The 13,057-nt window shown below is 43.0% G+C and overlaps 1 protein-coding gene across 1 annotated transcript in view; it reads left to right on the plus strand.

The window, feature by feature from the left end:
• The first annotated feature begins 2,123 nt into the window (after window positions 1-2,123).
• Window positions 2,124-13,057, plus strand: part of LOC115099412 — a 103,258-nt gene continuing 92,324 nt past the window's right edge. The window contains exon 1 of the mRNA XM_029617043.1: window positions 2,124-2,226. Coding sequence (XP_029472903.1) covers window positions 2,221-2,226 — 6 coding nt within the window. The 5' untranslated portion in view covers window positions 2,124-2,220. The remainder of the gene's footprint in view (window positions 2,227-13,057) is intronic.

A 13,057-nucleotide genomic window follows, 5' to 3' on the forward strand; every position in this document is an offset into this window, starting at 1 on the left:
ATCCAGGGGAGTAAGAATTTGTGTGGGGGGTGTGTGTGGAGGGGGAGAGAGTGTCTTAGAGCCTGAGAGTGTGTCAGTGTCTGTGAGAGCGAGAGGTTATGGTGGGTATAAGAGCATGAATGTGTATGTATGTGACTGTATGTGTGAGAGAGAATGGACATGTGAGTATGTGTGAGAGAATAACCTCCTAATCATCGACAATATCAGGGTGACTGGAAATCAAGAGCTCCCATGTATGGACAGCAGGGGCTTTTTTAAAATCCTTATTAGTTTTAATTATTGTGTGTTATTTGATATATGTGCTGTTTTGGAATATTTTATTGGTGTTTGGGAAATTGTAAAAAATGTATATGATTTTAATTAATAGAAATTCTATTTATCAGTAGTTTTAAAATATTCTTTTATTAGTATGGTTTTACTATTATAACTGATGCTTTATGTTTCTTGATTTTGTTTTATGAGGAATGGTGGTTCTGTTTTTCCATTGTTAATACACAGAGTCTGGCTTCTTGAGGTTTCCATTTCAGTTTTTGTCTAATTTGTGCTCCTTTATTTTGTATTCTGTATTTGGTGAGGGTCTGTCTCTGCTCTGTGTGTGTGACCATGATGAGAGATTCTGCTGGCATAGGTGGTGTATTGGTATTCTAGGACCCAGTGTAATATTTACCCTTGCTTTTTCACAGGTAGGGTTATTGTTGTTTGAGTCCTTGGTGTTATTACTGTTATGTTACGATGGGATTGCAGTATAGATTTAGAGTGTCTTTTTTGCAAGATTTTGTGTTAGTTCACAATGTGCCTGGCAGTGGAAACTGTTTGTGCTGCTGTTACTGTGAGGTGACACCAGAATTTGAAAATATCTTTTAGTATGATGAGCTGTAAGGGAAACATCCAAGCTCCATTGTTTGGGGGAATTTCAGTGGATGTACAAAGTTACAAAACTGGAGGTGCAGGATTTGTATTGACATTCTGTCCCTTCCTATATATTCCAGACTTCACTCTCATAGCCATATAGAATTAGTTGAATGAGGCTATCAAATAATTTTATAGTGTGAAACTGGCCAGCTTTTTTAAATTACGCAGAAGACCCTTTGGACTTTTTTATTAACACCAAATATTCAAAAGCTGTGTTCATCCCATCAAGCTCATATATCTCATTAAAGAGGTAAATTGAATAACACAATAACTATGTTTTATTAATGTTACTCATAAATTATAACAATAACATTAATCTTTGAATATTATATATATTTAATATAAATGAAAGGTTTTCACAAGATAGGTTGTGTCGTGAAACATTTTATGATGTATATATTTAAGGAAACATACATAAATTGTCGAAATACATTTCATTCATTTAACCTTTAACCTCTGGTTTGCTAGTAGACTGAATTACTGTGTCCCGAAATTATGTTTGTCTAAAAAGTGTGTCACCAACATGAAAAGTTTGTAAAGCTCTGGTCTAAGGCATAGTCCCCCTTTGTTTCATGTGGCAGCTAAGGAGTAGATCCTGTGGCAAAAATTAAAAAATTCAGACGCAAATTAGCAAACTTTACAAAACAAAAGTAGTTTTACACTATATTAGTTAGTATAACTTATTATTTTTATTGGAAGGCAGCAAATCTTCACCCCCCCTTCCCGTTGCCCTGTGCCTATTGACATATCCACATGCTGCCAAAGGAGGGAGCACTGTTCCAGAGCCGCAACCAGTAAGAGGGAGCACTATACTGGAGATACTGCCAGTAGGTAAGTTGGGGGAGCAAGGCTGAAGATTCACTGAGAGCTCTGGCTAACAGGGAAACTATAGGGCTGAGCATTCAAGAAGGCTGGCAGGGTCCGTCTTCTGCCGGCTTCGGGCACGCGTCTACAGCACTCATCCTCAAGCCAGGAGCTGGTATGCTGGAAAGTAAGGAGCGCAATAAATCTGACGTGGTCAGAAGGCAAAACAAGTGAAAAAGTAAATTTCAACCCCCCGAGACACCAGCTGAAAGGAACCACCACCGAGCTCGACGCCTCCCTAGTGAGGCCTCAGCACGCCCAGCGCATGTTTACATTGCCTAGGCCCCGCCCGCTTACGCTCATTCCACGCTTCCCATTGGTCGCTGGGCGCCGGGACTCACGTGCACCCTAAGCTTCGCTTCCTTCGTTTCCATAGCAGCCACAGCCGGTCGTGGAGGGGCAGCTGCTCGAGCGGAAAGCGGCCGCACACTGGCGCAGAGAGCCATGCAGGTGCGTTAGAACGGGCCGGGGGAGCGGGAAAGTTGGCGGTAGGCCCCGGTCTTGGGAGATGATGTTGAAGAGACAGCCGGCGGAGGCAGGGCCCCTTGCTGGGACCCAGCCCCTGGGAGTCTGAGACCGGCTTTAGCTAGGCCTGGGGTGGCGGGAGAGAGTCTGTTCCGGAGAGGGGAGGCACATGGGGATGGGGATGGGGATGAGGATGAGGTTCGTCGGTGGCCCGAATATCTCTAGGGGTTTGGAAGAAACCCAGTTAGAGGAAGTTGGTAAGCCTGAGGGTCCTGGCTCCGAGTCGTGTGTGACGTGAACCCTACCCCGACTTTCTGCCAAGATTTTGATATTCTTGGTTTATCAAGAGACGCATGCGTGCAGCCATTCCCAGGTGCAAATTCCGCTCGGGGATTTGGGCGTCTAGACTTTTACGGTTTGGGGAACACATAAACATGGGGTAAGTTGCTGATGCGGCGCTTACAACCAACCCTTAGTCATAGAGGGGACGATGCAATACAGTGCGCTCAGCCACACTCCGACGCGGGTTAAATAGGCGCTAATCCACCCCCCTAATGCAATAGGGGTATTAGCACCTATTTAACCCGCGTCTGACGCGGAGTAAATGTAATAGCGCTCATCACATGCAGATGCATGTGAAAGAGGCTATTACTCATGCACATGCATTTGCATGTCGCTTGCACGACCCTGGCGCCTCCTTGCTAGCGCGACCCCCTAGTTTGGGTATTGCGGGCACCATGCGCGTTAGGAAAGCGGGAGTTGACTTTTCAGTGCCCGCCTTCCGCGCTTTATATTGCATCGGCCCCTAAGCCTGATACTTTGATGTAACTCCAACATTGGAATGGTTAAGGGAAATTGGATTCAAATAGCATCTGAGGGCCCTGACTTTAACGGTCTGGTAAACTGATAACTATGGGGGTAACCTGCACACAGGCCAATGCAGTAAAGTTCGCAGGAGAGCAGGCGAGCGCGCACAGGCCAGTGTTCTGTGCGCACGATTCAGTAAACTAAAATATTTAAATTAGGGCCGACGGTAGAAAGAGGCGCTAGGGACACTAGCGCGTCCCTAGCGCCTCGTTTTGGTCAGGAGCGGTGGCTGTCAGCGGGTTTGACAGCCGATGCTCAATTTTGCCGGCGTCGGTTCTCGAGCCTGCTGACAGCCATGTGTTCGGAAACCGGTCGCTGGCAAAATTGAGCGTCCGGTTTTCAACTCGCGGGCCGATTTCAAATTTATTTTTTTTTTTAACTTTTTTTACCTTTCTGGACTTCCGACTTAATATCGCCATGATATTAAGTTGGAGGGTGCACAGAAAAGCAGTTGTTACTGCTTTTCTGTGCACTTTCCCGGTGCCGGCAGAAATTAGCGCCTACCTTTGGGTAGGTGCTAATTTCTGAAAGTAAAATGTGCGGCTTGGCTGCACATTTTACTTTCTGTATTGCGCGGGAGTGACTAATAGGGCCATCAACATGCATTTGCATGTTGCGGGCGCTATTAGTCTCGGGGGGGGTTGGACGTGCGTTTTCGATGCGCTATTTCCCCTTACTGTATCGGCCTGCATGTGCAGCAGATAATGGCATAAGCTTGCTGGGCATACCGGGTGGATCATTTGGTCCTTTTCTGCCATCATTCCTATGTTTCTATGTTAAGTATTGGTTTCTAATGTAAAGAGAGCTGAAGGAGCAGTATTAGTAATAATGTCATTCCTCAATTACATTTGGTAAATAGGAACATAGAAATGATGGCAGAAAAGGACAAATGGTCCATCCAGTCTGCCCAGCAGGCTTCCCATGGTAGTATCTGCCACACTGTACAGGTTTCTCTCCTCATGTATCTGTCAATGGTGCTTGATAGGCTTTGCTTATGGACTTGGTCATATAAGCAGTCCAGTGTTTTTCCATTAATGTCTGATGATCATCAGTACCCTAGACTGTAAAAAAAAAAAAAAAAAAAGTCATGGCTTGTGTTGGTTGTCTCTGAATCCAAATTTCTCTTTCCTTTCAGCCCCCACCCCCTCCTTTGAAGCAGAGAGCAATGTTGCAGTTACATCAGAAGCATCAAGGTTTATTAAGGGTAGTAATCTCATGCCATCTGTTAAGGATAGTAACTGCCTCTCTATCAGGCTGATACAGTACAGTGCGCTTTGGTGGAGCTCACTGTTAACTCGCGATTGGACACGAGTTTTCGATGCGCTAGTTTTACCCCTTATTCAGTAAGGGGTAATAGCGTGTCAAAAACACGTGTCCAACCCCCCCCGAACCTAATAGCGCCCACAACATGCAAATGTTGGCCCTATTAGGTATTCCCGCGCGATTCAGAAAGCAAAATGTGCCGCACATTTTACTTTCAGAAATTAGCGCCTACCCAAAGATAGGCGTTAATTTCTCCAGGCACTGGGAAAGTGCACAGAAAAGCAGCCGTCCAGGTATTTTCTGTCCTTACCTGGAGGTACGTTTGAGTTGCTGACTCAACAACGGAAGCATGCAGTAACTGTACTGGTCCATAGTGTTTTTTTCCTAGAGATGGTAGGATTCGAAAACGGAGAAGTCAGGATTCTTCCAGTAAATCCTCTAGTACTGTGTGGTGGGGTAGTAACGTGGGTTCTGATGGCATGTCGAATATCTTTAATATTTTGTGAACTTGTGTTTTGGATCCGGTATCTTCTTTATTTCAGCTCTGAGGAAGGAGCCTACTTTCTCTATTAATTTAGAGTATGTTAGATCTTCAGGAGGTGAAGATGGTTCAGGAGGTCCTTCAGGTGGGTCTGAAGGAATTCCTGTTGCTGATCCCGGAGATATTAGTGGAGAGGCTGGGACATAAATCTCTTGTTCTGAGTCCGCCGGGCTTAGGTCATGTACCATGGCTGCTTCTTCCTTCTCTTGGTCTGTAGGGGAAGATGGAAGTGACCTTATGGAGATGTTGTCTTCAGGTTCTCTTGATGAGCCCTGCCCCAGAGGGGGCTATCGCATTAATGCAAAGAAATTTTTTAAAATCTCAGATATTTGTGTCATCGCTTGTGAAGCTGCAGTCTTCCCTTTAGGGCGGGATATATGGCCCATTTGGCTAGTATGAGATGGTAGAGTTGCCATAAGGATGGCGGAGTGCGGTTCCCTTTGTATAACTGATCTGCCTTCGGATTCAAATTAGCACTTAAAGGTGCTTTTTTGGGGTACATTGTAGAGTGTAGATGAGAAAATAGAAAAAAAAAGGTGCGAGAGAAGAAAAGCGGGACTATGAGCTGCGCGGGATAAATGAAAACTGAACGGGGGAGGGTAATCAAGTGGGAACACTTGCGCAGGCGCACAGAGAACAGCTCTGTAAATTTTGAGAAGATTCTGCATTGGGCCACCGGGAGGACGTCCCAGAGAGCATGGCAATTCAGCCTGCTTATCTATGGGAAAATAAACGTTTTTTGATACATGTTAATAAGTTTTGGCATTGTGAGAGATAAAAAGAAAAAGAAAAACATCTTTAGATAAGTGTTGGAGAAATAAGAGTATAAAACACTTCTTGTGGTTTATAGAATGATATATTTTTAAATTAATAGTTTATCTTGGGAAAATGTACATTAGGTGAACAAACTGCTCATCTGTATGATACTGGTTGCAGCCCATTGCGGGCAAGAGCCTATGGATTACATTTGAGTGAGCACACTACAATCTGATACTTTTTTCCCATTAGTTTTGTTAGTGAGTCCGTATGGTTTTTCTGAAATCTTTATTCCCAGCATGTAGTACATTCACAGGTTTGAAAGGCCGTAGGATATATGGGATTAAGTCTGACACTTCAGATTTATATTGTGCATGATACCATTCCCAAAATCTCTCCATGAATATTTATGCTAGCTGCTGTGTCAGAATAGAGTAACTCAGTCCACTTTATAAAAGGATGTGGAAGCCATACTTCCGAGGCAGCCAAAACATGTATACCCATTGTATGTTGTCAAATGCTTTCTCAGAGTCTAAACTGACAATGAGCCCATTCGGATTATTCACCTCCCCAGACCAGAGCTTCAAGCAGTTTACGAATGTTAGTAACCCCATTCCTATTTTTAACAAAACCAGTTTGATCTGTAGCTATGAGGTCTGGAATGACTCGACTGAGCTGAGTAGCCAGTATCGAGGCTAATATTTTTATGTCCACATTAATTAAAGAAATTGGCTTGTATGAGCTAGCATGCTTCAAATGTTTTCCAGGTTTAGCAAAAACCGTAATAAGAGCATGATTCATATCTGGATACCACACACCTGTATTGAAACAAGTCTGATAGAGGTTTTGGAGGGGGGACACCACTTCCTCTTTAAGTAACTTATAAAATTCAGCCCCAAAACCATCAAGTCCTGGGGCTTTCGCCAGGGATAGCTTATTGATAGTAAAGAGTATTTCAGATTGAGAGATAGGTCTAGCCAATCGCGAGCAGCATATACTGACCCATCCCCACACATACAGCCAAATACATAACCCAAACATCTCACACACTACTCATTGCACACATACATTGTTCCATACACACTACATGAGTACACTAGGAACAAAGATAATAAAAAGAAAAAAAACTGTAGGGAACATATAATGTAGACATTCTGGCTAGTACACACTTAGAAATATTCCAGCTCTGGATTCCAGTGATACAAAATGGCACCGAAACACAATATGAAAAATGGTTGCCAAGTATATTTCAGCATATGGCAGAATCCTTAAGGCACTGCAAATAGAACTTCTAAAGTCATACCATCCACTCTACATTGTGCAGGCAATGCAAACCAAAAATATGTGATGGTCATCGCGTTTCCAAATGAGTAAGCCATGTTCCCCCACAGTCGGGAGCCATCCACTCTCCTGCCCCTCAACTCACTCGATCCACACTCTTCACCAGAATGCATGCAATACAATTTTAAGGATCGGTCAATGAGTCCTCCTTTGTTTTAAGCGAGGAGAGGAACTTCTGCGCCATTTCTCTAGAAAGAAAGGTACTTGTTTTGCCCACATGAAAAACTTTGTTTCGCAAGATATTGAAGTGTAAACTTGATTCCCCACTGAAATAATTCAGAACACACCACCGAGAAGGCTCTCTGTCCTCAGACGCCTTTGCTTAATAATCGTTAAACAAAAAAAATATGTGCACCTTCATACTTCAATGGTGATGATACCCCTTGTTTTTTATATGCCGTATCTTTATTTTATCTGCAAAATTTGAGTTTTGCAATGACCAGCCTCGACTTAGAAGCATCTGGTTATATTGTCCAAGACGATGGACCCTCTCCATTATCACAAGCTCCATGGTTAAAGAAAGGCCAAGTGACTTGGGTAACCACACCTGCTAAAGTTGAATTAGATCTGGATCTTTCACTGATTCCGGAGCGCCAATTACTTGTAAATTATTTCTTCTTCTTCTATTTTCCTGATCTTCAATGCTGTCTTTTAAGATGGCATTTTCTTTTTTAACTGCCTGCAATTCTGCTTCCATACGATCCGTAGTTGTTTCCTGCGTCACAATACGAGATTCGAGGTCATTGACCCTGTTCCTCTGAGACTCAAGGGATTCTTTTACCTTGATAGAGGACTGCAATTTATTTAATGTATCCTGTAGAACTGCTGAGCCATTCTTCAAAATTTCTTTTATTAAATCGGCTTTCATTTCTTGTATCGTTTTCTCATGTTCTGTCACCATTTGCAGTTCTCCGACTTCACAGCTTCATGACTTCAACGGAAGCCGAATTTTGTTCTTGTAAAAATTTCAATGATCTACTGATGCTTTTATATTTGCAACATAAACTGTCAGAAAAAAAGATCAGGCCGATATAGAAAGACTTGACTCTGCTTGTAAGCCTTCCAGTGCCTGCAGAAAAGTTAAAATGATTGTATACGTTGCAGTTCTTTTTGTTTTCCTGAACTAGCAAACATCCCAAATGAGAGCACTCATGAGCTATTTTAATTGATTTGGCTTTTCATCTGGCTGCCTTTTGTTCTTTTTGTGTACAAAAGCAATTAGTCATGATATTAATCAGAGCTAGCTTCATGAGTTCCAGCAAGTCCAGCCATTTCTCTGTTTGAAGTAAAAATATCAGGATCTCTTTTATCTTTACAAGAACATAATTCAAATTGTTTTCTTGCACAGGACTTTAAGCAGTTTGTGTCTTATGCGATTTGAAATGCTTTTGATGGAGCCGAGCATATAAGGTTAGACTAACATTTGATACACTGTGAGAAACTGTATTTATTTATTTAAAATGTTTAATCTGCGCAATCCTTAGTTCTTAGCAGCATACAACATAACATCCGTAATTAGAAACATGATAGAAAATAGAAATGATGGCAGAAGAAGACCAAATGGTCCATCCAGTCTGCCCAGCAAGCTTTCACACTTTTTTTTTTCATACTTTTCTGTTACTCTTGTCCCTTTAAATAATTTTTTTGGCTCTATTTCCCTTCCACCCCCGCCATCGTAGATAGCAGTGCTGGAGCTGTATCTAAGTGAAGTATCCAGCTAATTGGTTTGGGGTAGTAACCGCCGTAATAAGCAAGCCACTCCCACGCTTGTTTACCCAGCCTATGCAATTCAGTCCTTGATGGTTGTTTGAATATAAATCCTCTTTTCTTCATTCCCCCTGTCGTTGAAGCAATGAGCTGTGCTGGATATCTATTCTAAGTGAAGTATCAGGCTTGATTTGGGGTACTAATCGCCGTAACAAGCAAGCTACACCCATGCTTATTTGTTTTACCCAGACTATGTAATTCAGTCCTTGTTGATAGATGTCTGAATATAAAACATCTTTTCTTCATCCCCCCTGCCGTTGAAGCATAGAGCTATGCTGGATATGCATTGAAAGTGAAGTATCAGGCATTTTTGGTTTAGGATAGTAACCACCGAAACAAGCAAGCTACTCCCCTGCTTTTATGTGGAGGCAAATCCTTTTTTCCACATTTCCTCTTGCCGTTGAAGCATAGAGCAATGTTGGAGTCGCATTAACCGTGTGTATGTTTATTGAATAAGGATATTCATCTCCAGGTAGTAGCCGTCATTCCCGTAAGCCACCCCCATGCCTCTTCTCTTCATTCATTTCCTCTAGACTTTATAAAAGATCATATGACCCATCTAGTCATCCCCCCAAATAATTTAGCTTTACAATTCCCATCTCTCCCTCAGACATCCTCTGTATTTATCCCATACTTTCTTGAATTCAGATACTGTTTTGTCTCCACCACATCCACCGGGAGCCCATGCCATGCATCTACAACCCTCTCTATAAAGAAATATTTCCTAAGATTACTCCTGAGTTTACTCCCTTTCACTGTCATCCCATGACACCTTGTTCTAGAGCTTCCTTTCCATTGAAAGAGACTTGCTTTCTGTGCCTGGAATCCTTGGAGATATTTAAATATCTCCATCATATCTCCCCTATCTTGCCTTTCCTCTAGTGTATACGTATTTAGATATTTTTTTTGGACTGTAATTTTTATTGAATACAATATTAAAACTTACAACTTGAATCCAAAGTGCAATCGAACTGTATTTAGATCTTTACATCTATCCCCATATGCTTTAGAATGAAGACCACTGACCATTTTAGATTCTACCCTCCGGACCAGCTCCATCCTATTTATATCTTTTGAAGGTGCAGACTCCACTATTGTACTGTTATGACTTGAGAGGTGGACCCTTGGACCGGCGAGGAATGTAGACCCCTCGTCGGTCGGCGAGGCCAATCACGAATGTCCCTGGAGGTACTAGAAGAAGATCTGGACGCAGGCGCCTCCTGCAGGTCATTTAGTCCAGATAGCTGGCGCCTCCAGCAGGTCGAGCGAATAGAGATGAGCACCTCCAGTGGGTCGTGAAACTGAAGCTGGCGCCTCCAGCAGGTCGAGGAAAATGAAGAAGTAACAAAGTAGTCCAGAGAATCAGAGCCAACACACTCCGCAGCCAGTCCAAGGATCAAGGAGCCAGAATACCCCGCAACCAGTCCAGGGGTTTAACGCCAGAAGAATCCGCAGCCAGTCCAGGGGTCAAGAGCCAGAAGAAACCACAGCCAGTCCAGGGGTCAAGAGCCAGAAGAATCCACAGCCAGTCCAGGAGTCCAGAAACAACGAGAGTCCGCAGCCAATCCAGAAGTCAGGAGCCAAACAAGAACGAAAGCCAGTCCAGGGATCAAACACAGAGGCAAGCAGGAACCGGAACCAAACAACACTGGAGCCACGAAGCCGAGGCAAGGTCTGAGGCCCCAGACCTTGCCTTAAGTAGTGCAGGGAAGCTGGAGACAACAGGAAGGAACCCCCTACACTTCCTGTAGGGGTTCCTTTAAGGCCGGCCCTAGCTGCCCGCACGGGCCTAAGAGAACTTCAGGGGGCGTGGCTTAGCCACGTCGAAGACGCCGCGGCCATCTTGGAAGGCAGCAACGCTGCCTCGGAGGCAGCCTTCGATGACGGCCCCGATGTAGCGGAGGTGAGTGACCGGCCCCCTGGTCGTGGTTCGCCGCGACCGGCGGTCAACATGTACACAATATTCCAAATGAGGCTCACTAATATCTCCTCCCTTTTTTCCGTTGACCTATGTAGCTAGAATCTTTCATGCTTTTGCTGTTGCACCTGTTGATTTCACTTGGATAAGATCCCAGGGGAAGTCAGTATGCCTCATCAGATACAGTCACTCCCAGATCTTTCTCTTTTGTGCTTATAAGAATTCCACCTCTAATACTGACCTCTCCTTTGGGTTTTTGCATCCTAAATGCATTACTCTGCATTTTTTAACATTAAATCTTAGCTGCCAGACCCTTGAGCTTTGCTAGATTTCTCCTTATGTTTTCCACACTTTCCTGGCGGTCTATTCTAGTGCAAATTTTTATGTCATCGGCAAAAAGATGAACCTTTCCTGACATTCCTTCCACTATATCGCTCACGAAAATGTCCAAAGATGATCCCTGAGGTACAGCACTAGTAATGTCCTCCTCCTCAGAGAAAACTCTGTTTACCACTGTCCTTTATTGCCTCCTACGCAGTCAGTTTCTAACCCTGTCAGTCATTCTCGGTTCCATACAAAGGGCACTCAGTTTATTTGTAAGTTGCCTGTGCGGGACTGTGTCAAAGGCCTTACTGAAATCCAAGTACACTAAATCTAGCGCTCTTCCTTGATCCTACTCTTTGGTCATCCAATCAAAGACATTGATTAGATTCATCTGACAAGATCTAGCTCTGGTAAAACTATGCTGGCTCCGTTCTTGCAATCAATTGAATTCCTGAAACTGCACTATTCACATTTAAAATAACACACTTACAACAAACAATGCCCAAATAAACCTGCTAGAAATTAATCTGCTTAAATGCTCCCGGGCATATCCACTGCAGAGCTGCATTCTCAACTTCTGAACAATAGTCCAAGTTTTAGCCGTGCAACAAAGTTTAACCATTTAAGATGAGTTTAAACAATACTGGCTTCTAACACTCTGCAGTGAGTGTTTAGGTAACTTCAGTCAGTGCCTCCCTGCCTACTTCATTGGAGTCAAAGTGGCTACCATTAATGGTATATTACTGTAAACAGCACCGTAATATTCTGACATTATCCCTGGGTACTAGTTTCTAATTACAGTATTTCTTTGGGTTTTTTTCCCCCACAGTTTCTAAGAGTTTGTCCCTTAAAACAGATTCATCGATTAGAACTGGAGTCTAGACTGGAGATTATTTTTTCACTCATGGGACTTATTTTTCAACATTTTGGAATCTGTTGTTTAATACTGAGACTGCTCTGAGGCTTCAGGATTTGTGACCTAGTTGTGAAGTTTACTGCAAGAAATTACCAGCATATGTATTTATTTATATGTTACAAAACAACATCAAGGTATAAACCAAAGATCCCAATATAGAAATACTTACAAATATGAAGGAATCTAAATTTGCTATATAATTTTTTAATTGTGTCAATTTACAAAACATCAAATTACAAATGGAGCTTAAGGTACAAAATATATAAATAAATGTACAATACAATAAAATAGCAGCAACAATGGTGCAGGTACCACATTTAATATATGTTACAACAACAACATATCTCTGTTAATCACAATCCAACTCTCTCAAAATGCCTAAACTCATTCATGCCCAATCAACATACACTCATTATGGGGTAGATTTTATAACATGCGCGTGCGCTAACTGGCGTGCGCACATGTACACCCAATTTTATAACTGCACGCGCATTTGTTATAAAATCCGGGGTCGGCACGCGCAAGGGGGTGCCCTGGGGCTGAAGTAAGTTGCGTGCGCCAGCCCAGCAGCCATGCAGAGGTCTCTGGCCCCACCCCCAAACCACCCCTTTTGTAAAGCTCCGGGACTTACACACGTTCTGGGGCTTTACACGCATTGCTAGGCTTTTAAAAAATAGGCCCGGCGTACGTAACCTTTTGAAAATCCGGCCCTATCTGTACAAATAAATGAATAGTGTCGCATAATTCTTAATCTGTCCTTACAAAGTAAGGATCCACTCTGTTTCGCCTAAGTAAGACTTCTTCAGGGGACCCTAAAAAAATCACTGTGTTCTAGAATGCTGCAGCTTCTTCTTGTGGATCATAGGTGATCATTCAGCATTCCTCCTATTCCAAATGTGATCACCAGATATATGGACTGAATTGATTTCATCCTGTCTCTATGCTTTTTAAGATACAGTCTCCTGAACTGAACACAGTACTCCAGGTGAGGCTTCATCAAGGACCTGTACGAGGGCATCATCACCTCCTTTTTCTTACTGGTTATTCCTCTGTTTATGCAGCCCAACATTCTTCTGGCTTTGGCTATCACCTTGTCATATTGCTTTGCCGCCTTCAGATCGCA

This window comes from Rhinatrema bivittatum, chromosome 9 (genome assembly GCF_901001135.1).
Source record: "Rhinatrema bivittatum chromosome 9, aRhiBiv1.1, whole genome shotgun sequence".
Lineage (NCBI taxonomy): Eukaryota > Metazoa > Chordata > Amphibia > Gymnophiona > Rhinatrematidae > Rhinatrema > Rhinatrema bivittatum.